Source organism: Dermochelys coriacea, chromosome 11 (genome assembly GCF_009764565.3).
Source record: "Dermochelys coriacea isolate rDerCor1 chromosome 11, rDerCor1.pri.v4, whole genome shotgun sequence".
Lineage (NCBI taxonomy): Eukaryota > Metazoa > Chordata > Testudines > Dermochelyidae > Dermochelys > Dermochelys coriacea.
In genome coordinates, this window is record NC_050078.2 from 69,712,020 (window position 1) to 69,736,952 (window position 24,933).

The following is a 24,933-nucleotide window of genomic DNA, read 5'->3' on the forward strand; positions in this document are numbered from 1 at the left end:
GCCAGCAATTCTACAGCAGGTAAATATTTGGAGATCATCCAGTAACACACTGAGCTACCCTCTGACAACAATGCTCAGCAAGATTCTTCCCCTCTGACCCACACTTGATTTCTACAGGAAGTGCTAAACTAAATTCCCACCTTGCTAAGGTCAGGCCCCCTGGTGTTTAAAGCTCATTTGATTAAGGACCTGATCCAAAGTCCATCGAAATCAGTGGAAAGATTCCGACTGACTTCAAGGGGCTTTGGACCAGACCCAGATTGTTCTCGTAATGCCAAGCGGTGCGTATGCACCAACATGTTTAATGGATGAGTAGGCATCTGTAAAGAGAGTGTTGTCTGAGGTACTGTCAGACGACTCATTTGCACTGGTTAAAATGAATCATTCTTAAATATAAATAAGCCAGCAAGCTGTGGCTAACCAGTTTTTGGCTCAGACTTTACAGAAGAAAGGCAATAACTTGTGTTTATTTAATCTGCTGCCAGCTGTTTACATCTTTGTATCCTGCTCATTTCTACCTCCTCGTTATGGTGATACAATCTGTCCCAGTTGTTCCAGTAATATGTCCATGGTACAAAGCCAACGTTCCCTCCAAATAAGGAAACTTTCACAAGGATTTATACTATTCATCCCACACATAATCTCCACCTGCCTAATTTTCTAGCATATTTGCTAACTCTGTAGACCCAGATCCTCAAAGATACTTAGGCACCTAACTCCAGTTGAAATCATAAATTCATAAGTACATTGATCAGTAATGCTCACTCACAAATATCCATGATCCCTGTACATGCTTAGATAATATCTGTCACTTTTAATCCTCAGTGCAAGTGTCCTCTACAGTAGAGAAAGATCACTGAATTAGCAACTAGAGCTGGATGAAAATGTAATCCTTCCCGCCCCCCGAAATATACCTTTTTTTTTTTCTTTTAATTTTAACAAAACAGGAATTTTTTTATCAGGAAATTTCTGTTTTCATTAGTGTTTTTTAGGTTTTCATTGGGGAAAAAAATTAAAAGCCCAAAACCAAAAATCTTTTGATTTTTGGCTTTTGAGAGCCTTGCATGGATGTCAGGAGCTATAAATGCAGATGGTTTATATTATGATTGAAGGAAGCACTTACCGGTTTCCATCGGAGAATATACTTGGAAATGTGAGAGGATTCGGGTGCATTCCACTGGATAGGATGGGAGTTAGGATGACTTGCACTCTCAGTGATAATCACTTGCACAGGACCAGTGGCACCTGAAAGGGAAGTTCCCCATTTTAACTTAATTAGGGAGTTTTCCCCTCTAGTTTGCTATTCACTGCATCCAAGATTTATTAATTAAAATGCATTTGCTTGTCCAATATTACTATGAACATTTGAAATAAATAGGTTTTCACTCTATCCCCCAGGCTCCAACACTCATTATAACAAATGCTCTGGTACACCTGTCTCATCTTGCTCTATAGGCATTACCATATGCTGTCTGGATAAACTTGCAATGGAAGACTTGTGTCTGTGATGGAAGACTTGTGTCATAAGTGGTATGGAAAGAGACTTGCAAAACAGAGCCAGATAGTTTGACAGCGCATGGGGAATAAGAGGACTTTTTCCAACATGTGCTTACAATAAGTGAAATTTTATCAGTTACTATTCGCTGCAATTTGGGTTAATTTTTAAAAGCAAAAAATCTCTGCTAACTTAAAGCCTCTGGCAAGATGCTGAGGATTCTCAATGCCTAAGCCAATGGGAGTTGGGTAGGTCCAGCACTTTGGTAGACTGGGTCCATGGAATGCTTTCCCAGAATTAAAATGGATCTCCACAGCTAATCAGAGTCTGTCCCAAGGCAGGATTGATGTCCTGAGAGCTGCACAAGGTAACCCAGTAAAATCAGGGTGTTTCAGAATGCTGGAGAATCTTAGATGCTGACCAGCTGGAGAGAAGGTCAACAATACAGCCACCGCCAGTAAAAGGTTCAGAAGTCTCTTACATGTACTGGAACAAAAGCAGAACTAGGGGCAGAATAAGTTTCCATATAGAAGAGCCATATTTTTGTGGAGATGTTTCGGGATAGGTTGTGAACCTCTTATTCAGGAAGTTGCATCTCCATCTCTCAATGGGACTAGCCCCATATCATCATACAATTGTTTGGATAAGGACCCCAGCCTTAGGCTTCAAAAGAAAAAGGAGGGGATCTCTAACAATTTCCGTTATGTTTATTCAAAATGACACATTCTTCATCTTGTAGGAAAAGGCAGTTTTTCTGCTAATGATTGAAGATAATCAGTTAAAAGACACTATGCATTTTACAACATCTCTGAATTAACTAATTTTAAAACCTGCGTTTGAAATGACTGCCTTAAGTACCTGTGTGGAGGAAAAGCATGACTTGCACCCACAGGCCCACAAGCCAACAGAGAGCCTGGAGGTTTAGTTGTAGGCCTGCAACAGAGCACTTTTGTAAACTCATAAAAGCCCCAATTCAGAAAAGCACTTAATCATGTATTTTAAGTGCATTCCTATGCAGCAAAGCATTTAAGCACATCCGTATGTCCCACTGACTTTAAGCATGTGCTTAAGTACTTTGCTGAAATCAGGACCAAAGATGCTAATGCCCACTAGAGACCAATGGAAAGGCACCCACAATTCCATTGGGTATTGGATCAAGCTCATAATTCACAGCACCTTTTTGTCTTGTTTATGCTTCTTTCTCCGACTCCTCCCCGACTATGCTGTGAAAAGCTTTCAAATAAACACTTAAAAAGGTCACTGAACACTCAGATGGTCTTACACAGTAGGTGTAAGTTCCCAGAGAACTCCAGCATAGAGCAGTCTGACTCTGCAGGATGATCTGTTATTTTAGCCATTAAATCCCCCTCCTTTTTTTAAAAAAAGGTTTCCTTTTATGGTCTGTTTGCATAACAGTGTAATGTACATACCTGCATATACTTAAAGACTTCCAGCCTAAACAAATCCATACCCACCCAGAGAATATTTCAAAGCTTGTCTAACCCCAAATCTACATTCAGGAACTTTATATTTGATTCATGTGCACATTTCCAGGCCCTCTCATGTCTAAAGAAAGTCTGAAGCCTTGGTTTCCAGTCTAACGAAGCGCATATTTCACATAGCTCAGTGAGATGTTTGTTTTAGAAGTCTGAGGAGTCAATGAGGCTCAGTAAGAAATTCAGCAAATAAATCCAGAGGGCTGTGTCCCATTCTTCCCTTCACTGGCAGACCTTAGTTCTACCATCCAATTCCTGTTTTGTCTCTCAGAGTTCAGTTGTGAGCCTCAATATGTGTCCATAGAGGGAGAGGAAGGATGGGTAGGGCTGGAGGCACAAAGGCCCAGATCCACAAAGGTATTTAGATTTCTATCTTCCACTGAAATCAACAGAAGTTAGGAACTTTAGTACCTTTGTTGATCTGACCCAAAGAGACTATGCAATATGGCCAAGGTCACACAGATAATGGCACTAGCTTGGGATTTGGGAGACACTGATTCAGTCCCCTGCTGTGCCACAGATTTCCTGCCTGGCCTTGGGCAAATCACTTTGGGTACATCTACGCTGTAAAAAAAAGAACCACAACCACACAGAGCTGAGTCTCAGAGCCTGGGTCAACTGACTCAGACAGAGGGGCTAAAAATAGCAGTTTAGACATTCAAGTTTGGGGTGGAGCTTGGGCTCTGAAACTAGGCATGGGGTGTGTTTCTCAGAGCCCAAGGGCAATCTAGATGGCCTTGTGGGGCTTGCACTAAGTCCGCTGACCCGAGCTCTGAGACTCACTGCAGTGGGGTTGCTGGGTTTTTTTTTGTTTTGTTTTAGTTTTTATTTCCCCCCCCCCCCACCATTGTAGACACACTTAGTCTCTTTGTGCCTCACATCCTTTCCTTCCTCACAGGGCTGCAATGAGGATAAATCGTTAAAGATTGTTAGGCACTCAGGTTCTGGGTTAATGAGGGCCATACAAGATGCAAGGGGATCTAAAGAGGATCCCCCAAACTTTTGAAGTGAAAAATTTGTCAGAAGCTAACAGTTCTCTTGATAAACTTCAGTTTGGATAAAACAGCATTTTCTGATGGAAAAAACATTTCCTCAAAAAAATCCTGACCAGCTCTTCTTATGAGTACTAACTTGCCAGCTACTCACAGATCTCATTTTATTCTCCTTAAGACAACGTATGTATGTAAATCATAAGCCTATTATTTTGCTGTGTGTTTTCACAAGGATTCCATTTCTATAAACTAAAAACACCACTCATACACAGTTACATCTTCACTGCAACATACTTTTGTTATTAGAGCATACTGTTTTGCCTCAGAGAAATGTGGGTGATAAGACAGTAAATACACAGGCCTGTAAAATACCAAAGCGGTCCAATGGTTGTTAACTGAGTACTTACCTTTTTCTGAGTCTGGCTTTATTAGCAATTTTTCTGCCAATCATCTTCATGATGTAGAAGAAGTTATGCACTAAAATTACTCTGTCAGTTTTAATGGAGCTACTAAATATTTATACCAACGTGGAGCAAGGTCTGGGCCAGTGAAGCAAACAATACATTGAGAGTGGAACTGGTTTTCTACAAATCCTTTAGTCAGAGTGTTTGCCTGTAAAGTTTTAATATTTAAACTAAGGCCCAGTTGGAGAAGCAAACTTTAAACAGAAGAGTTGGTGCAACTGCTGCTCTTATCACGTTATGTTCATGGAACTACAAAAGAACAAACCAGCAAACAAAGACATTGACCTGCCTCTGAATATTTCCTAGAATTGATTGGGCAAAGGAGAGTTCAAAAGTTTTGTTTGGGGCACTGACCATGGAAGGCATTTCCTCCCATGGTGCATTTTGCTTCAGCAGATGGGTTGGGTAAGAAAGGTCTGGCCATACATGGTATAATAGCTTCAAGCAATATATAGATAATAGATAGATTGCAAAGCTATAATTTCAGTGAAACACCAAAGTGGAAATAAAATCACAATGGGCCAGATTCTAGTGTGAATCTAGACTCTACAGTAACTCCAGTGAAGCCAATGGAATGACTCTAAATTTTCATTGTGATCAGTCTCTGGCCCTCTACTTGTAAGATTGACACTTTGTGTCCGCCTTCAGGTGGAAACAGTTCTGCTGCTGAAGAAAACCAACAGGAATTTCCTACCATGTTGTGAGCTGAACAATTGCAAACCAACCCCAGGCAAAAGAACCTAGAGAACTCAAACCCTTACTTGCTCGTTATATATAGGGAAAACCACCTAACCTTATTTGACGTTGACAAGGATATGAAAGGACATGCAGATTGCTAAGATCAGCGGAGGAAGCAGGCTGGGTATTTACCCTGTGCTCTGCTCATGTGGCCAACCCCATCCTATCACACTAAAACAGAGCTAGTCAGGAGAATGTGTTTAATCTTTAGGATTCTTACCTGGATAGGTCTGCAGAGGTTGACAATGCCACTCTCCAATACCTCGGCCATAGCAATAGCACTGGTATCTAACACCATGAACATACTTCTCCCACGAATCCCCAATTTGATAAAAGGTCCGGGATTCTGAATCCTGGCACTGGTCTGAAGGCATGAAACAGGTACAGGTAAGTGTCAAATGTTGACTTAAATGACCAAAAAACCAAAATCAAAATGTTGGATCAACATACAGGAGAGTGATGAAGAGGAAAAACACACTGCAAATAGTGTTGCTGCAAGCATTACTCAAAGGGGCAATAGAAGTCTAACTTCAAAACTAGGGTACATGGAAACTCATCCAGACCCTAGATTTACTACTGCAACAGCAAGTCAGATGTTTGGATGTTAATTCAGCTGTGGTATGTTTTGGACAATGACAACATGCTGAGGACAGGCTCTGATCCTGCAGTCCTTCTTCCCCCTAGAGTCAATGGGAGCTTCTCTTCCACAAGAAGCTGGCCAGCAGATATTATTTTAGAGCCTGGTTCTCCTTCAGCCACTGCACCTGTTCTTCTCTCATTTAAGGCTCAATCTTGTTCCCATGAAGTCACTGGCAAAACTCAGGTGTAAACTCTACAGCAACACCATTCAACACGTTGATTCCAGACACAGGTGAGTGTAACTCATATCTGAAACCGGTTCAGTAAGAGTCTTACTGATGGACTGCAATGAGCATTAACTGTATAATCCCTTTGGGAGAATGGGGACTAGGTTTGGAGAAATCAATGACAAGATTGAACAGACAGCAGCTTTGTTGATATTTTCCATCTCATTTTAAAACAAAATTTATTTCCTTCTTTCAAAGGAGCCATTTGCAAGAACTTTACTATCTGATCTCCAGTAAATCTGGGCAGACGTATGATAAATAAAGCAGAATTTAACCACTAGTGCTTTCTGAACTGTTGCCAAAGAAAACATATTAAAGTTCTCTTGGGGTTGGTAATCGCAGATCAAACAACTAAGTCTTATCATCAGATCAGCATTCGTTTTTTTGGTCAGAAAAGTAGAAATCTCTTCATTCTAGTACAGAACTATGATGGTTTTAGCTAAACTCTGGCATGCTATTAAACCATGCACTCTTAGCATTGGCCTGCTCTCTTTTTGTTTGGCTGCCCAGTATGATAAGCAACCAAATAAAAGAAGTTTAGTTCACAGTAAGATAATATTTGCGGGTGCAATCTTCCATGCTTTTCAGTTCAGTCAAGAGACCAGAAGATTTCAGCAAAGCAGAGGAAAAAGAACAATTTACAAGGTAGGGTTTAGCATTACTGGCTTGCTCCACACAACAGCTGATTGCACGAAATCGGAGGTCCCTGCTGAAGGCCTTATTTGTCAGAGCTCCGTCCAATGGGTAGCTAAAAATGATCTGTTACCCCGTAACATTGGCAGCTACTGAAGCTACAGAGTGTTATAGTGTAGGAATACTCCACGGGAGGAATCAGTAAGGAGTAAAGTTGCCACTACCTATGGTTATTGCAGATATTATCAGCTTCTCCCATGACGTCAGATAACCTGTGTTAAGTCAAATTCTGCTCTCACTCACTGTGCTGCAACTCCTCTGAAGTCACAGGTCACTCCAGTTTTCTCCTAGTGTGATTGAGGGCAGATTCTATCCAAAGATCTGACCCAAATTCACCCACCTGCCCTATCACACATTTCCTTGTTATTGCGTAGCTACAACCTGGCCTTGGCGAGCGGAGCAGCTGGGAATTAACCTACCGACAGGATCACATTTCCATCTCCCACGACCCTGGCCAAAGCATGTGCAGTTCAGCATGTGTCCTTCTTCATGACGCTTGTGGAATGTCTGGTTAACATCATAGGTAATGCCATCGACAATACACTGGTCTGTTTGAGAGAAAACAGGATACTTCCCTCAACGATTGCTTTAAATAAAAGAAGTTACAGAATACTTCTTCTGTGGAACATATTCTTCCCCCTCCCCATCAGTGCAATGAGACTTATTGCCACAAAAAGCTCTAGAAAAGAGACACAGCCCCTCAGGTATCTGTCAGAGATAAGTGTGATCTTCCCAGGATAGGATTAGACACTATGATCCCCCTGTGTCCACTTGTCAGCACTGATATCAAGGGGACTACTTGTGTGCTAAGGGACGCTTGTAGTAAGGAGGTTTGCAGGATCCAGGCCCAAAGTATTCAAATGGGGTTCCCGTGGCATGTTGATTATAGCACATGAAACAGCAACTAAAATCCAAATTGACATATTGACACATAAAATGACATATTAAAAAAAAAATCACTGGATTTGCTTATAAAGGGCTAGATTGTGATATTCTTACACGAGTTGAGCAGCACGTTACTCCTTACTGATTTCAGTGGAAGTAAAATACTACTCGGCGTGAGCAAAGGTAACACAATGCAGCCCAAAATGTTCTCTGAACTTTCTTTTGCTTGGTATCTTGACGACAATTTGTTGTAACCCTAAGAGAGAAACTGATGTATTATCTGCCCCAGTTATTACTTGTACCCACTGATGCACTGTGCAGGGCCAGATCCTGCAGTCAGAGCTATGGCAATTTATACCATTTGAGGACTTGGCCCTAACCCTTTATCCTTAAAGCAATCTGGTCAATAAAAGCTAGTTTAAGAAAACAAGCAAACCTGAAAACCCCTATAGAAGCGAGTTGCTTTGTGAAGCAATCAACCGTCATAAATATGGCTTGTTATTTATGGAAGGATTTAGCTGCACTGCTAGTGGACAGGGCATGGAATCAGCTTCCAAAGACCCATGTTCAATTCTGGGTCAGCCACAGCCTTCCTGTCCTTGGGCAAATCATTTAATCTGCACTGCCACTGTTACCCATCTGTAAAGTGAGGCTAGTACTTCCCTGCCTCACGGGTGTGTTGTGAGACTAAATCCACTGATGCTTTGTAAATGCTGAAATATTACAAGAAGGCCCACAGAGGTTTCCTGAAAGCTATGATCTATCAGCGGGGTTGAGAGAACCCACACCCTTTAAAAAAAAAATTTCCTGACTAGGTTACTTCACTCTTTTCAGCAGAAGTTGCTGTAACCTGACAGTTTTCTTTCACTCTCCCCCATATTTCCGCACAAGACCCATCCTTCAGAGATCAGAATCCTGAGCGTTGGCCGTTTAGGCAGAGTTAGAAGGGAGCTTTACTGAACAGCAGATCCTTTAGCTGTGCATCTCTCACCGTTCTGCACAAGACGCATGGAAAACCTCAAAGCCCTTGAGAGCGCCTTTCTGTATAAATTATATCCAATTTCAGCAGTGGTGTTAGCGTCCTTTCTTGGCTCTCTGACAGCACCCACTCTGCTTTTTCCAGACACGAATTCAATGCTGTAAGTAGCTTTAGGATGATCAAAATGTCTATGCTCTCCCCTTTGAAATCCTCTTTTTTGGTGCTGTCTAAGCACTTCCCTACTTGGGCTGCTTAAAAGAAATCTCAGTACTGTCCTGCCAACTTTTCATATAGATTAGCCTGCAAAGGTAATTCATCCTACACAGAGGAATTAATAACCTCACTTCAAAATAGCAAAACAAGACTGCACTGCCCTTTAACCCTGTCGTCAAGCTTCAGCCTAGCCTGGGGCTTTGTCTGCACAGGAGAATAGCCCCAATTCAGCAACCAGAGTAGCTGCAATGGTGCTGAACCTTAAATGTAAGCAAGAGAACGCAAGGATGTGCATTGATCAAGCTAATCGAGGTTTAGTGAGTGCTGAATTGGTGCTATTCCTGAATGTAAACAACATCTGGATCTTTGTACAAATATACCTCCTGGCCTCCACAAGTGAGACCTGTTGAAGTAGAATTGTTTTTGGGGCCTGCTCTAATTCCCAATGAAGTCAATGAAAAGAATCCCTTTGACTTCAATGAGAGTTGGATCAGGCCCTTGGTGCATAAATTAAGACACATACCTCTAAGCTGGGAATATGCAATGCAGGTCCATTCGCCACGGCCATTTCCGGCGCAAGTGCATCTCATCATATGGCCCATGTCGTGCTGTTTGTCCCACTGGTCTCCAACACGGTACATGACACCTTCACTGGTTGTGCAGATTTCCTCATGGGCTGTTCAAGAAGTGCGAGGGGTTTTATTTAGTTAGAGTTACAATGAGCATAAACATTTGTATAATCCACTATACATCTTCCCAGGGTGTTATGGGTTCCAAACTCTACTGTGGGGGTTTTATGACCCCACTAGGTTTCCAAATCTCACATTCACTAGGTGCTGATGTTCTCTAAATGCAAGTCCCTGACATTAGTTTATTCACTCTAAATTGGGTCTTTCTACTTCCAGACCTATGAAGCTCTAACTACAGAGACTGGGTGTGATGCCCCCTTGCTTTGCAGACTGTGTAGTTATGGATGGCTGTGCAAAGTGGGTGTACAACCCACCATTGCTGGCCACTCACTTTACACAAATGTAAATATCTATGCAAGGCACAAAGGGAGTGAAGACCCAGCCATGTTGCTTTTAAAGGACGACAAGAAAGAGGAAACCATCATTTAATTGTCACTTTACTTTTTGATAGACAGGAGTGGAGGAAAAATGTCTTTTGTTACAAGCCTTCTATGAAAATATGTGATCATCACCGTCCAAAGGAAAATCATGGGCCAGACCCTCCACTGCTGTAGGTCTGTTGAAGTCTTTGGAGCTATGGCAACATACATCAGCCAAGAACCTATTCCTATACTTTCACCTAAATTACCATTTCTAAAGGATTTTATCTCCTGGCCGAATTCCAGCACAGGTTGGACATAAAATTGCCTTTGCATTTTCAATGAGATGGGGTATTCTTTCTTGCCACTTCATGTCTTAAAGTGTTACATCTCATTCCTGTGCACTGTAACACGTGCTGGGTTCCATCTCAAAGGTGGCTGCATTTCAGTGGCAGGTGGAATGATCCTTGTATCTGTCACCTACGTCACGGGGTACTGTGGAGTTCAGCTAATGTTTGTTAAGACATTGAGATCCTTACATAAAAGGCACCGCTATACGTGTAAAGTATTACTAGTTTTATTTGCTCCATACTGAATTGTATGTATGCTAGCAAATGTAGCATGGGCACTACTGAGTTATAAAAGGTTTGCTGTTTCAAATGGGCTCTCATAGCCACCTTGTATTCTGATCTTGCAGGAAGTGCTAGTGCTCTCCGTTGCCTTAGCTCTAAACACACACAACTCCTTTGGACATCACTGAGATTTGCATAAACTGAGACCTGCATAATTGCTACAGTAACAGTGTGATGTTAGAAACACAGGGTCATCCGTAACTGCAAGATCTGGCAAGAGGAAAGGATGAGTAGCGAGGAAGAAGGCTTCTGCAGATATAAGGCCAGATCCTCTGCTAGTGTAAACCTCTAGAGCGCCACTGACATCAATGAAGTACGCAGTTTACCCTGGCTGAGGATCTGGCCCAGAATTCTCGGCAGCAAACGGGCAGAGTAAATTATTTTCTATTTGGAATACTAAAGTCACTGGTCAAAAAAAAAAAAAAAAAAAAAAAAAAAAAAAACACCTTTAGAAGTCCTAGAAGCAACTTGAATTGGGCTACAGCTACCTGAAAGCCACTAATGACTGAAGGTTCACCGCAGTGACGGATGCAGCTCAGTGGACACCTGGAAGGGCTCCACATCCCAATTGCATTTCATGGGCCACAGTCCGAGAACCACTGGCCTTAAACAGAAACCTCAATGACTGGTCTTGAGCAGAGACCAGCCAGAGATTTTCCCATCTAGCACCAGCATCCACAACTTACCAGCCATAGGGCAGAAGCCAAACTTCTGATCAGCATCGTAGTTCTGGGTGGTTCCGCACCACTTCATGTTGTCTTTCCTTCCCTCAGAAGTACAATCCGTGTAATTGCGGTTGTTATACAGGAAGGGAAAGTGGCACAAGGCACCATTGGAGTTGCCACCCCGGGTTTGGACCAGAACTACAGAAAGCAGGAGGAGTAAAAGAAAGATGTGTCTGAGCCAGCATTCTCCTCAGAGGAGCCAGGAGTTGTTTCAGAACATAGCACGGACCCTCAGTTTGCATGTGCCCCTCCTCAGAGTACCCTTAACCCTCTTTTCTGACAGAGGGTAATTTAATCATGTAAATGTAAACCATGTGAAAGGTTGGTCCACGTTCAAGGGATTGCATAACCAGAAAGCACCCGCCATCCCCCATGTGGAAAGAGCGGGCCTGGCCACGGGAATCAGAGCAGGGAAATCCCCTGGGCCAGGGAAGGCATCGGCTTTGGAATCGTAACAGCGGCTCCACAATGCCCACAGACTCCCCTGGCAGAGAGATCATCAGAGGTCTGCTTTAGCATTTCTTTGCACCAACAGAGTCATCAGGAACAAAGAGGAGTAGGGTGAGGGAACTGGTCCAGTGAGTCAAATCTTCTCTCCATTCTAGAACACGTGTACAGCCCATGGAAGTAAATGGGGCTGGATGGATTTAACGGAGAGCTGGGCTATAACCAAGGACTTTAAATAAAACCTCAGCCCTTAGGAAACAGTTGCAACTCAATGATGTACAAATAGCCAGAAAGAATGAAGCCTTTGCTTGCATCCTCCTATATTGAGATTTCCCCAGCCCACAGTGGAGCAAAAGGGATCTCCTAGGCACCTATCACCAATGCAATCCAGAGCAGCTGAATTCCACGAATTCTCTTAAAATAGAACAAATGTGACATGATGGAAAGGGATCTCGAGTTTCATCTGAAGGAACCAGAAGATATTAAAAAAAAAAAAAACATGCGAGTGAAACGCTGCTCAAAAACGACAGATCCGAGAAGAAGTATTTTACCACATTACTAAATCTATCAATACATTAATAACTTCAGCCGTGCTTCACTTAGGGTCAGATCCAGCAGACATTCCCCTGTCTGGCTGCTGTCTTATGGAAGGTCCATGGGCTTCCAGACCATTGCCCTTCCCTCCCCATCCCACCCCCAGCTGATGTAGAATGTTGCATTAGTCATGCCACAGCACCCCTTCCCAGTGGCAGATGAGGATTGCTGCTATATAAGGCAATCTGACTGGGGAGTCAGGATTGAGGGAGTGACATCAGAGGATTGCACAGATAAGACTCTGGGCAGTGTCCCACCCTCATAGCCTAATATGGGCCAGGGCTCTTGTCTGACTGGTTGAAATTCAACCAGCCAAGAGAGGTCTAAAGGTCCTTGTATCAAAGACAGTGAGCTATACTCTGGTTAACAGCTTCATTTTTAAGGTCAATAGGGAGAGCAATAGGACACAGAGATTTTCTTAAATAAAAATGCTGATCCAGGCCCTTTCCCAGACAGCACTACAGGAGACCCTCGCTAGCTAGCTAAAGAAAACCCTCAAGGGGAAAGAATAGACATGTAGTCCCATCATCTCCTCCTTTTCCATGGCTACTCCTACTTCACCAGGGTAACTGACACCTTCGCCACATCCCAGGGTTGGGAGTTTAATATTTGCAAGATGCAGGGAAGATGGGGAACATGTTCACAAGAACTATCCATGCTCTGTAACTTTAATCTGCAGAGGAATCATTTTCATCTTATCTTAAATCAGCAGCTTCAGTGGAGCTATGCCCATTTAGACAAGCTAAATCTGGCCCAGACAGCATTTATATTCACCATACCCAGATACTGGAAATTCAACCTATTTTTCCCCCCCCAATACATTTCTCTAGACGAGCTTACCATTTTCTCCAGTACAAAAGGAGTATCTGTTGTCCTGTTCGAAGTTGGACGTTGTGCTGCACCAGAAGTGTCCATCCGAACGACCTTCCGTGGTGCAAGAATAGAAAGTCCTCCCACCATAGGTGAATGGCAGAACACATGGTTCCCCATTAGAATTGCCACCATAGGTTTGGGTCACAGCTTTAAAACAAACAACATTACATTACAGCTCAGTGTCCCCACTCCAGTTCTTCATGCCTAAAGTAACTCTAGCTTCTCTGGACCAAATCCTCAGCTAGTATAAATGGCACTGACTTCAATTGTCCCAAGCCAATTTATACCAGCTGAGGATCCAGTCCTGTAACATCATCATTCAACCTACATCCTCCCACAAAAACATACTGCTGCAACTTAGTTTGAATAAAATTGCTAATTCTGCATCCCATAGCTTTATTCTCCCATTGCCGTATGTATGTAACAAAATGGGAGTTACTTCTGTCCTACAGAACCAGGCCCCAAATAATCAAAACCAGGAAGAAATTTTGATTCTTTCCTTTCCCTTCTCCAAGCCCCTTGCTGTTCCTCATTTTGCTCTTCAGAACACCCCTCTTATACATTCCCCAGGATCCTACTTTCTAGTGAGGGACAAAAACCCCCATGGGGTTTTCTCTCCCATCAATGCACATAGGAGCCATGAACATTAAGACACGTTATGAGTGTTGACCTAGGAGAGCATGTCTTTAGAAACTGGGCTTCACTACAAGTGAAAACAACAGCTGAAATTCTCTTAATGCCTGATGCACTGAAGTCAGTGAGACCCTTTCCACTGACTTCAGCGGGCTTTGTATCAGGATCTTAGTTCAGAGGCTGCACTAAAGACAATTATGTAGTTAAAATCCTTTTGCATGTTGGTCCCAATCCAATAAAGCACTTAAAGACTGACTTCAACGGGACTACTCACATAGTTAAAGCTACGCACCTGCTCAGAGTTTTGCTGTACTGAGGCCTTGATTTGTCTAGGGGTGAGCATTAAAAGAAAAGCTCATACCTGTCTCCTGGCAGCTGACACCATTGCCCAGGCAAGTACAAAGCATCTGTTGGCTGCCCTGTGTCTTGAGCCACTGCATCCCAACAGAGTACACCACCCCACTGTCAGTAACACAGTGACCATATGGCTGAGGCTGGGGTTGAGGCTGGGGCTGGTAAAGTGCAGTTCGTACATCTGTGAAGGTTGAGGATCCAGATCCTAAGGCAGAAAATGTTAGAAAGGAGGGAATAAGCAAAAATAAATCCAAAAATAAGGAACAGAAAATCTAGGTTAAGTGCTATGCTGGGATGGCGAACTGCGGCCAGTGGGAGCCATGATTGGCTGAACCTGCAGAAGTGGCAGATAAACAAACCAGCCTGACCCACCAGGGGCTTTCCCTGGCAGGCCACGGGCCAAAGGTTGCCAATCCCTGGTGTAGGCAAAGCATTAGACTAAATAATCATTGTTTTGGCTTTCAGAGGTACTAGTTCATGTTAAAAAAATGACAAACCCTGCATTTTTAGAGCTCTACAGGTATTTTTGGATTTGTTAATAATACCAGAATCTCAAAAAAGATAAACCAGGTGACAATTTCCCTTTAAAAGCATTTAACTTTCTTAGACATAATTATCTACAGATATTTTTATTAATCACTTTCCATTTTCATAACATTTGTTTGCACTTCAATTAGTAAATTTCAACATAAAAAAAATTAAAAAAAAAAAAACCCTCTATCCATGCTAATGATCCTCGGCAACAAGAGTGACTGCACAGCCAACAACTGACTAGAGCAGGTCAAAAAAATGCCAGTTTTTCCACAGGAAATTTTTGGGGAAAAAACCCCCAAAATTGTAAGATTTATTTAAAAGTTTCCAATGAAAATGTTTTGCTGTTTTGGATGACAAACTAAAATCAAAAACTGAAACCAACGAAGAAAGGTAAGAAGGAGGAAAAAAACCCCAAACTGAAAAACTGGGTGGATTATTTTTTCTTTTCCAGTTTTTCCACCAAAAACCTGAAAAATCTCCAAAGAAACGAGTTTTTTCATTAAAAGTCTATTTTGGGAAAAAACACTGTTTTCCATCAAAAAATATTCTCAAAGGAAAATTTGCAAGCAGCTTTAGTTAAGAGTAATATGGAAAGAGACATAGAGGCCTCTTCTACACTTGGAAACTTTTGCTAAAATTTCCCACTTTTCCCACCACCAGTTTAGCTCTACCTGCAACAGCCAATATGGGAGCAAAAGTATAGGCAAGGCTTCGACAACCACTGGAGTTTTAAAAGCACAGTGTGGTTTAGACCAGCTCAGAGCTCTGCTCTTTAAGCACTAGAGGTTTTCTGGAGTCTGTCTACACTAGCATTCCCACCAGAGTGGAAATGGTGATAGCAAGAGTAGGAAATTATTAACACAAAACCTAGCTTATATCCACTCCAGGGAAAAAGCTAGATTTACACATTAAAAGCAGAAATAGATCATTAAAATGACAAAGAACCTTTAGAAGCTGAATATTTTGCTATAAACCTACAACAGAATATACCAGAAAACTAAATAAACCCCATACCAAAAATCACAAAGGATCTGATATACAAAATACAATTTATTGAACACATAAGTGCCTTGTTGAGATTTCTACATATTAAAGCTTGAGCATAAGTGGATGTGCTTATCTTGCCAGAAGAAGAGTTTAACTTCTGACAGCCACAAGATCTGCAAGTTTAAATTCAGGAAATTTAAAAGTAAGTCACCCTGTAGAAAGCCTATAGATTTCAAAAATTATTAACCCAAAGTGCCACATTTTCAAGATATAGCCTCTATTTATAGGTCCATAAATCTGTGCATGCCAATTTTTTTGGCATATTTGAACATGCTCATGTTCTAATCTGCATGTGCAAACCCTTTTGTGCATGCAAACTGTGTGTAAATGAATTCTGTCATTTGCTCATGCACAAAAGATGACAATGGTTAGTCTCCTGTCAAATTTTGACCTTAAATATTGCAGATCTTCCTCTCACAAAACTCTTGTTAACTTTGACAAGATTTTTGCCTAAATCAGTGTTGTGTGATTCAGCACAAAATCTTTTGTGTGTGACTTGTATTGTTCAGTACCCCCACTTACAGAAAGATTTACCACTTACCAATGCCAGGAGTTTGTACAGCTGAATGCCTTTCACATTTCCATTCACCTCTGCCATTACCAGTGCAGATGCACTGAAGCAGGTTTCCTCGGTTATCCTTCTTGCTCCAGGTATCTCCAATTCTGTACGAAGTCTTGGTGTCCTGATCATTGCACCTATCTGCAGAGGAAAGGAAACATTTATAACAAAGGAAGCAAAGCCTAGTTTTTCCTATATTTAGCAATATGCCAATCACAAAAGCAAATATACTAGGTAGTTGCATTGGTACAAAGTTGGGGTGTAAAAGTGATGTGCTGGTTTTAAAAAGATCTTTGCATAATTGCAGAGTATTTACACTAAAGGTTCACACCATTACCAAAATCCTCAGTGTAAACAAAGCATTAGACTAAATAATCATTGTTTTGGCTTTCAGATGTACTAGATTATGTTTAAAAAAAAAAAAAAAAAAAAAAAAAAAAAAAAAAAAAAAAAAGACAAACCCTGCATTTTTAGAGCTCTACAGGAATTTCTGGATTCGTTAATACCAGAATCTCAAGAAAGATCAACCAGGTGACAGTTTCCCTTTAAAAGCACCTTCTCTCCTTGGGGGCAAACTGTGTATGGTCTGTAACCCAGCACAATTCCACTGACTTCCTGTAGGATATGTGGAGTGTAAATCAGCGCATAATTTAACCCACTAGATAGCCATTTAGCCTATAGATATATTTCCCAAAAGCTTGCTGTATAAAGCACAGCATAGACCCAACAACATAACCACTTATCACCTGCACAGAGAGCTAACTCAAAATGTATCCACAAGGAGGAATGGGATTCCAGAACAGGATATGGCAAATGCCATTTGCAAATTTTTGCTTGTGACCCATTCTTATGTTACAGTTTGATCTGGTCACCCCATACAATTTGTTTTGGTGAAGTCCAATACTACACCTACTTCTCTATGTAATATCAAACACATCACACACTTGAAGTTGTCTCCCTTTTTCTTAGTCTTACTTAAGTGTCTCAGCTTGTGTATTCTGGGCCCCAAAGAAAGGATAAGAAAAGGCATCATTTTAGAACCTGAGCTTCAGCAGAGTGAAGTGCACCTGCCATTCTGCATAGCGTTGGCAAGAGAAATCGATACGTACTTCTGGAGGTACAGGTGATATGTCCATTGCCTTCGCCTAAGCAAGTGCAGTCCACCATCATCCAGCCTTGGTAAGGCTTCTCCCAGGTCTCTCCAACAACATAGGATGTCCCAGCAGCATTATCGTAGCATCTCTCAGCTGTGGGAATGGAGGAAAAGACAGGTTTTTCGTGTTTGTTTTAAATATTTCTAAAAGTCAGGGGCTTTCATCCTAGGGATGGCAACCCCCGGGAGTCACAAAGAGGTGTCTAGGGGTCATGACTACCTTTGCCTTCCCATATTGGTAGATGGGAAGAGGCTGCCAGAAAAAAAAAAAAAAAAAAAAAAAAGAGAGCTGTAGACACTGCCAGTGCACCAGGCGAAGTTAGATCAGGCTAAAGGCCTGAATCAGTTCAAATGAGCATCCCTTGTTTTAGTATAGGATTCTTTAATGACATCCGTTAAATATTTCTGAAGCCTGATCTCTCAAAGAAACGTGCCAAAATCACTACGTACCTAGAGGTTTGCAGGTCCATTCCCCTTTCCCATTACCCAGACACACACATTCCAACATGTAGCCACCCGTTTCGTGTGGTCTGCGCCAGGTATCGCCAATCTTGTAGGACTGACCCCCTTCATGGCACCGATCTGTGGCAAACAGAAAATGGTTTAGTCATCACCTAGTTGAGAATTAGGTCTGTGTATAGTCACTGTAGAATAGCAAACAATCCAATCCCCTGTCATTTAAACGGCATCCTCTTCAGGCATCCCAAGTCAATGTGAAATGAACTTTTGGTGAAGATAAATGCGAAGAGGAAAAGAGTTATTGTCAGGGCATCAGGGCCTGCAGCAGAGCTAATCTCCAGGCAGCCTCATCAGTGCAGCTGGCTCCCTGATTGGCCATGTCAGCACCAACAAAGTCAGACTCTGCAGCAGGGAAACTGCAGCCTGAGCTGAGAACAGAATCAAGCATGTGGCCCCTGTCAGGAAAGCAGCAGGACCTACGGAGGGCATCCAGACAAACGCAACAGGCTTTCTGACCGGCTGCAGGCACTAGGAGGCCTGTTAAACCAGCAGCAGCAATTTACTGGCTGTTTGATGCTCATGCCCACCACTGTTTCTATTCCTGCCTTATATTGGGCCTCTGCCTTGAGCCCCTTCTTGCCTTCTACCCTGTTTGCTCCAATTCCCGCCATCGGGTTTGACCCGGCCTTTGGCTCCTGACTCTCACTTGACACTCGCGGTTCTGTATCCAGTTCCTGCCCCTCCAGTTTGACCCTGGGCTTTAGCTGCTGATTCTGGCTCTGATCCTAGTCCTTGGGGCCCGATGCCTGCCCTAACCACTAGGCTAGACCACCGTCATTCCGGTTGACTGACAATTATTATCAAAGAGAGGCGCTTTCTTGAATGTCAAAAAAAGAGTTCCAAATAGAAGAGTCATTGACGCTTTCTGAAGTTCTTCAGTCACCCACAGCACTCAGGTGAGACTTTGGTGTTTCATCAAAAATTTTTTTTTTGCAGGAAAACATCTTTTTTTTTTTTAATGAATTCTTTAGGCTTTTTAGTAGAAAATTGCTAAAGAAAAGAAATTCAATTTTTTTTCAATTTCAAATCACATTTTTCATTTTGTTTTAGTTTACAATTATTTGTTTTATTTCAGTGTTTAAAAACCAAACCAAAACTTTCTCTTCAAGTTTAATTGAACTGAAAAGTTTGGAGTCAAATCAAAACAAACTTTCATTTCATTTAGACATTCCTACAAAAGTTTAAAAATTTCAAATAAATTATTGTTCACAACTTTTTAAAGAAAATATTTTTTCAACTAGCTCGATTTAGGCCTGTTGAATTACCTAGAACCAGAAGGGCCAAGAGCGCTAGCCAGAATTTCGAGAACAAGGGGCAGGACCTTATATTGATATTCTGATATTAATCCAGCTAAATCTAAAATTCAATGTGCTGACAAACTGTAGGTCAATTCAAAGACCTGGATGGCAGTGTTATGATCAGATGGATTTGTAATGAATACATTTTGGATCCACTAGTTAGCACAGATCCATTTGCCAAAAGAACAGCAAGTGGAGTATTGCAAGGGCCGAGTCTGAATGGATAAGGATCATAGCACTGATCAAGATTCAGAGGCACCTGACCTTGGTCTAATTCCTAAAATGACCAAACAATCTGAGCAATAGCAGTGATATGACACCTGATTCAAAGCCAACTGCAGTCACGGGAGTCTTTCCACTGATTTCACAGTGGGCTTTGGATCAAATCCATGATGAAGAAATGGAAGTCGGAGCTTAACTATCATTTAACATCTTGAACCGGAAATCTCCCATTACTGATTCTGGGCCAAAAACTCAGCCCTGCCCAATGCAACTCCACCAAATGCAGGGCAGAACTAGCCCCTCGGCCTTTGCAGGATTTCCTTCCATTTGATATTGAGAGTTCATGTCTGATGTCCTGTGGGAAGTATCCAGCACTGCATGTTGCAAATAAACTGCAAACCAAACCAAACCTGCTACTGTATGAAAGATGCAATAAAGCTGTGATTCTCAAAAACAGTACAGGGACTGGGAAATCTAAGCCCAAACGTACTGATAAGAGTGCTCTTCATCTACGGTAGCAGAAACCGTTTTGCAGAGAGAGTCTAAATCAGGAGCTAAACGGAAGTGGTTAAGAGGTGACTTAAAGAGGGACCCAACAACTCTGTCTGAAGCGCCTTTCCTTTGAGAGGCAACAAAAGGAAAGGGTGAGAAGACAGCAGAGCGGGAGCGGATGGTGAGAAAGCCAAGACAGGAGAAGCAGAATGGGTAAGAAGCACATTGGGAATGGTCTGAGAAATCACAACGTGGCCCCCTGAATCTCCTGCACACAGATTCTCAGAGTGGGTGTCACTACAGAGGCCATGTTAAGGAACACATCCTCAGCTGGTGTAAATCGGCACAGATCTATTAATGTCATTGAAGCCATGTTGATTTTCACCAGCTGAGGATTTGGCCTTCATTCTCTGCAGCGAGTAAACGCTGTTCCACTAGAGTTGCCATCAAGATTCAATGCATCTCTGATATCTGTAATAAGTATACGCAGCTGAAATACTTTTTACTAGTCCTATTGGCAGGGCACTAACACACTTATCCTACTCTTTTTAACAGGTCGTAGATTGGAACATTTGCTCTTAAAGGCCCAATCCCGCTAGCCTTGCTCACATAAATAATTCCATTGACTTCCATGGGACCATTCATGTGAAGAGGATGAGCTTTTTCAATGGAAAGTCTCCAACTGACATCAGTGGGCTTTGCATCAGTCCCCATACTCATAATAAGCAATTCTGCACTGCATTTGGGGCTGTCACGTCAACCTCTCAGGAACATGCAAAACACGGAGGGGCAATGGCTCAAGCAATATGATCTTTGTTACATACTTGCAATGGTGCAGCTGATTCGCCCACGTCCAGCCCCGATGCAGGTACAATCCCAGATCATGGAGTCTTTGGGGCGCTCATAAGTCTCCCCTACCCGATAGGTAGATCCAGTGTATTTGTCAAAGCAAGTTTCTTCAGCTGAGAGGAAAATAAAGTCCAGGTGATGATTAATTAACGTGCAGGCTGTAGCATTCAAATTGCAAGAACACAAACCACATGCACTCCTATTCCCTTCCCTCCCTCACCACTGTTTTTCCTTGTACAGGAAAATTCAGATGTGTCTAGTTTTCTCTGAAGAGTAACAGCCACATATTAGTGTGGCAGCATGAAAGTCGGCAGAGTGGAATTCATTCAAGCCCTGAGGGTTCACAAAAGGCCCTCTACCCAACTGCAAATCAGCTGATTTGTGCTGCATCAGCAACAAAAGACAGCCATAAACCTTCTCATCAGTTAAGATGGGTTTATGGCTGCTTTGCATCACCAAAGCAGACCAACACAGCCAGAGCAAACCAGTGAATACAGCCCAGTAAATAAAGTTCAGTTTGATTATCCAAATGTCCCTGTTACCCCAAACAGGGTCACATCCCCCCCCCCCCCCCGCCATCTGTTACATTTAAAAATCCCTCTGTTATCCAAAACCTCAATTTTATCCAAATTTATTCTATGTCTCCCTATGACACTTAGATAGTTGAGATAAAATGATAATAAATTGGTATAAGAATAATTACTCCAGCCTTACACCCAACTATGCAAGTTATAGAATATCGGGGTTGGAAGGGACTTCAGGAGGTCATCTAGTCGAACCTCCTGCTCAAAGCAGGACCCGTCCCCAATTTTTGCCCCGATCCCTAAATGGCCCCTTCAAGGATTGAGCTCACAACCCTGGGTTTAGCAGGCCAATGCTCAAACCACTGAGCTATCCCTCCCCTCAATGCTCATATACAAGTTAGAAGGACTGTGAAACAAGTTGCAAACGAAAGTCAACTTTTAAAATGTTTTTAAAAACCATTTGACAACATAAGGCTATGAAACGCATATTAACAGTTACAGACAATACCATCAAACAAAAAGTTTAGAGAAGTCAGAGCGGAAAAGTTTGGCTCCAGATTTGCTGCGTACACTGCATGTGTTAAGGATAGCTGGCTGCAAAGTTCAGATTCAGATCCAAACTTCAGGTTGAATGTTATTTGGACCCAGGGTTCTGATTGCAGGCCCATGTCTAATGAAGACTACCTCTTAAAATCTCAGGCCAGATCCTCAGTGTAAATGAGCATAAATCCATTATTGGCTCTCCTGCCCATTAACATGAGCAGAGAGTCTGATCTGTGGTCTATCATTTTTTAAGGCTTATTTTAATTGGCCTCACAACCCATTTTTCACTCATCATGACTCCTACCAACTTACCTTCAGGCTTGCTTTCGCAGTTAAAGCCTCTGCTTCCCCCGTAGCAGGTACACACGAGCATGTTCCCCAGGTAAATGCGTTCCCATTGTTGGCTTATCTGATAATATCTCCCATTATCATAACAGCCCTCTGAAAAAGAAACAGAAGTCTTGGGTTACATTAGACTCTTTCAACCACAGAGCTCCAAACAAAAGTCCAAAAGGAGAGTTAAATCACACGTGGACTATACATTAGGTCCTGATCCTGCATTCTTTGCACATACAAAACTCCCACTGAGACAATGGGGGTCTGGGATACACAGAGAAAGCAAGATCAGGCACCTACAAGATCAGTCAATCTACAATATTTAATGTGGTGTAGTGACTGCACAGGAGTTGAGAGAGACTTTTGGATCAGGGCTTGATCCAAAACTCCATTCAAATCAGCGGAAAGACTGCCACAGACTTCAGTGGGCTTTGGATAGCTTCCAGCCACTGTAGGATTGTTTCCCAGGTTTACATTTACAAGCTTTTTATCCAGGTCGGGTCTAAGTGTGCCAAGCAGCAGGGCTTCCACCACATCCCTTGAGAGATCATTTCACAGCCTGATAGATCTTTGTGCCAGGAAGTTTTTCCCCTGATGCAGCCTCAGCTTCCCCAGATGCTTTCCAGGGTCACAGCAGCAATTGTTCCAGCAACCATCTCCCAAACCGTGGTTGCAGAAAGAGGGTTTTCGTGTTTCGCTTTAAGGTTATTTTTGAGGACATGCAATAATAAAACTGTTGTTTTCTTAAGTAAGGGCTCCAATGAAAACCCTATACCCGGGACTGAAACACCAACATAGCAGCCGGTGTTAGTCCCCATTAAAAAAAAAAAAAAGTTTGGCATGTACATTTCATCACCATTTGCTGCAGATCCCATCACACTATCCTTCTGCCTTAGGGACCAAAAAAACCACCAGCACCACAGGGGCAAATTATGCTACGCCGAGTTGAGCAGTGCCACCGGGGCTACGCCGAGTCAACGGCTTAAGTAAGGGCGGCGGAAGTTGCCCCACCGGGGGGCTGGAGGCGCCTCAGGGAGAGTCACCCACAGACCTTCAGAAAACTTTCCCCAAGCTCGCTCGTGCCGCGCCCCCCCCCCCCCCCGGCTCTCCCGAGGCAGCGGCGCCCGGGGCGGCCTGGCTTGGAAGCGCGGCAGGGCCCCGAACTCGGGTCCCAGCCGCCGGAGCGGCCGAGGTCCCTTGGGGCCCCCCCCCCCCCGCGTGCACCTTCGCCCGGGGCTGCAGCCGGGCGGCGGGAGACTGTGGCTTGGTTTCTAAAGCCGCCACACACACACACACCCCCCCCCCAAGTCTCCCCCATATCTGTGGCGGGGTCTCCCCTTTGCGGTGGATCTGCGCCCCCCCCCCCAGATACTCACGTTTACTCTGGCCGCTTGCAACCTGTGGCTGGACTATCTGTGGAGTTTGCCGCCTGCTTTTGGCGACCTTGGGCTGCGAGCTTCGCACCCCCGTCGCCAGGCACAAGGCCGCCAGCAGCAGCAGCAGCCGCCGCCGCCCCGGGCTACTGGGCATCTTCCAAGGCTGGGGGGGGGGGGGAGAGAGAAAATGGCACTGGGCAGAGCAGCGGGCCCGTGGCTCTGCAGGGGGCTCGGCGGATCCCGCTGCGCCGCGCCCGGGCTCCTGGTGCTGCTCCTCCAGCCGGCGAGGGAGCGGCGGACGGCCGGCTCCGGGGGCTTTATATAGGCCCCGGCTGCGGGGACTCCCCCCCCCCCGGCAGGGCTAGCTCCGGAGAGGGGGCGGGGAGGAGGGGTCCCCCCCCCCGGACACCCCTTTGCCTCTCTGATTGGTGCAGGCTCCCCCCCCGGCAGGGCTAGCTCCGGAGAGGGGGCGGGGAGGAGGGGTCCCCCCCCGGACACCCCTTTGCCTCTCTGATTGGTGCAGGCTCCCCCCCCGGCAGGGCTAGCTCCGGAGAGGGGGCGGGGAGGAGGGGTCCCCCCCCCCGGACACCCCTTTGCCTCTCTGATTGGTGCAGGCTCCCCCCCGGCAGGGCTAGCTCCGGAGAGGGGGCGGGAGGAGGGGTCCCCCCCCCCGGACACCCCTTTGCCTCTCTGATTGGTGCAGGCTCCCCCCCGGCAGGGCTAGCTCCGGAGAGGGGGCGGGGAGGAGGGGTCCCCCCCCCGGACACCCCTTTGCCTCTCTGATTGGTGCAGGCTCCCCCCCCGGCAGGGCTAGCTCCGGAGAGGGGGCGGGGAGGAGGGGTCCCCCCCCCCGGACACCCCTTTGCCTCTCTGATTGGTGCAGGCTCCCCCCCGGCAGGGCTAGCTCCGGAGAGGGGGCGGGGAGGAGGGGTCCCCCCCCCGGACACCCCTTTGCCTCTCTGATTGGTGCAGGCTCCTGGCTGACGTCATGGGGGGGGTGCCTCCAGCCGCGAACAGCGGCGGCTGCTTGGGGGAGTGGCCGCTGCGGCGCCGGGGGCGGGCGAGGGTTTCTCCCACTTCCCCTGAAACTTGGCTAAGCCGGGGGGGCACGGATCCGGGCCCACCCCTCAAACCCCCTCGGCTTCGCAAAGCAGAGATGCTGGGAAAGGAGAGGTGGGGAAGAGCTGGAAAGTCAAATCATAGCCCTCCCCTCCCCCCCGGGCCAGTGCAGGGGCTTTTCATTCCCTACAGTGTACTGGGGGACGCGGGGGGGGGGGGGGGGAGATAGTGAAAATCAGCCCAAAGGAAAAAAATCAGTCTTTATTTTAAAAACTATATACTGTAGCCCCTGAAA

General features: G+C 44.3%; 1 protein-coding gene across 8 annotated transcripts in view; it reads right to left on the reverse strand.

The window, feature by feature from the left end:
- Positions 1 to 23,954, reverse strand: part of FN1 (fibronectin 1) — a 65,070-nt gene extending 41,116 nt beyond the window's left edge. For all 8 annotated transcript variants that reach the window (XM_038421022.2, XM_038421018.2, XM_038421021.2 and 5 more), the window contains exons 1-13: positions 23,580 to 23,954; positions 22,180 to 22,308; positions 20,776 to 20,913; positions 17,871 to 18,002; positions 17,377 to 17,514; positions 16,250 to 16,408; positions 14,135 to 14,332; positions 13,108 to 13,287; positions 11,188 to 11,364; positions 9,345 to 9,497; positions 7,164 to 7,292; positions 5,406 to 5,549; positions 1,124 to 1,245 (exon numbers count right to left, since the gene is read on the reverse strand). In XM_038421022.2, the coding sequence (XP_038276950.1) occupies positions 1,124 to 1,245; positions 5,406 to 5,549; positions 7,164 to 7,292; positions 9,345 to 9,497; positions 11,188 to 11,364; positions 13,108 to 13,287; positions 14,135 to 14,332; positions 16,250 to 16,408; positions 17,377 to 17,514; positions 17,871 to 18,002; positions 20,776 to 20,913; positions 22,180 to 22,308; positions 23,580 to 23,733 (1,953 nt within the window). In that variant the 5' untranslated portion in view covers positions 23,734 to 23,954. The remainder of the gene's footprint in view (positions 1 to 1,123; positions 1,246 to 5,405; positions 5,550 to 7,163; positions 7,293 to 9,344; positions 9,498 to 11,187; positions 11,365 to 13,107; positions 13,288 to 14,134; positions 14,333 to 16,249; positions 16,409 to 17,376; positions 17,515 to 17,870; positions 18,003 to 20,775; positions 20,914 to 22,179; positions 22,309 to 23,579) is intronic.
- Positions 23,955 to 24,933: the final 979 nt, after the last annotated feature.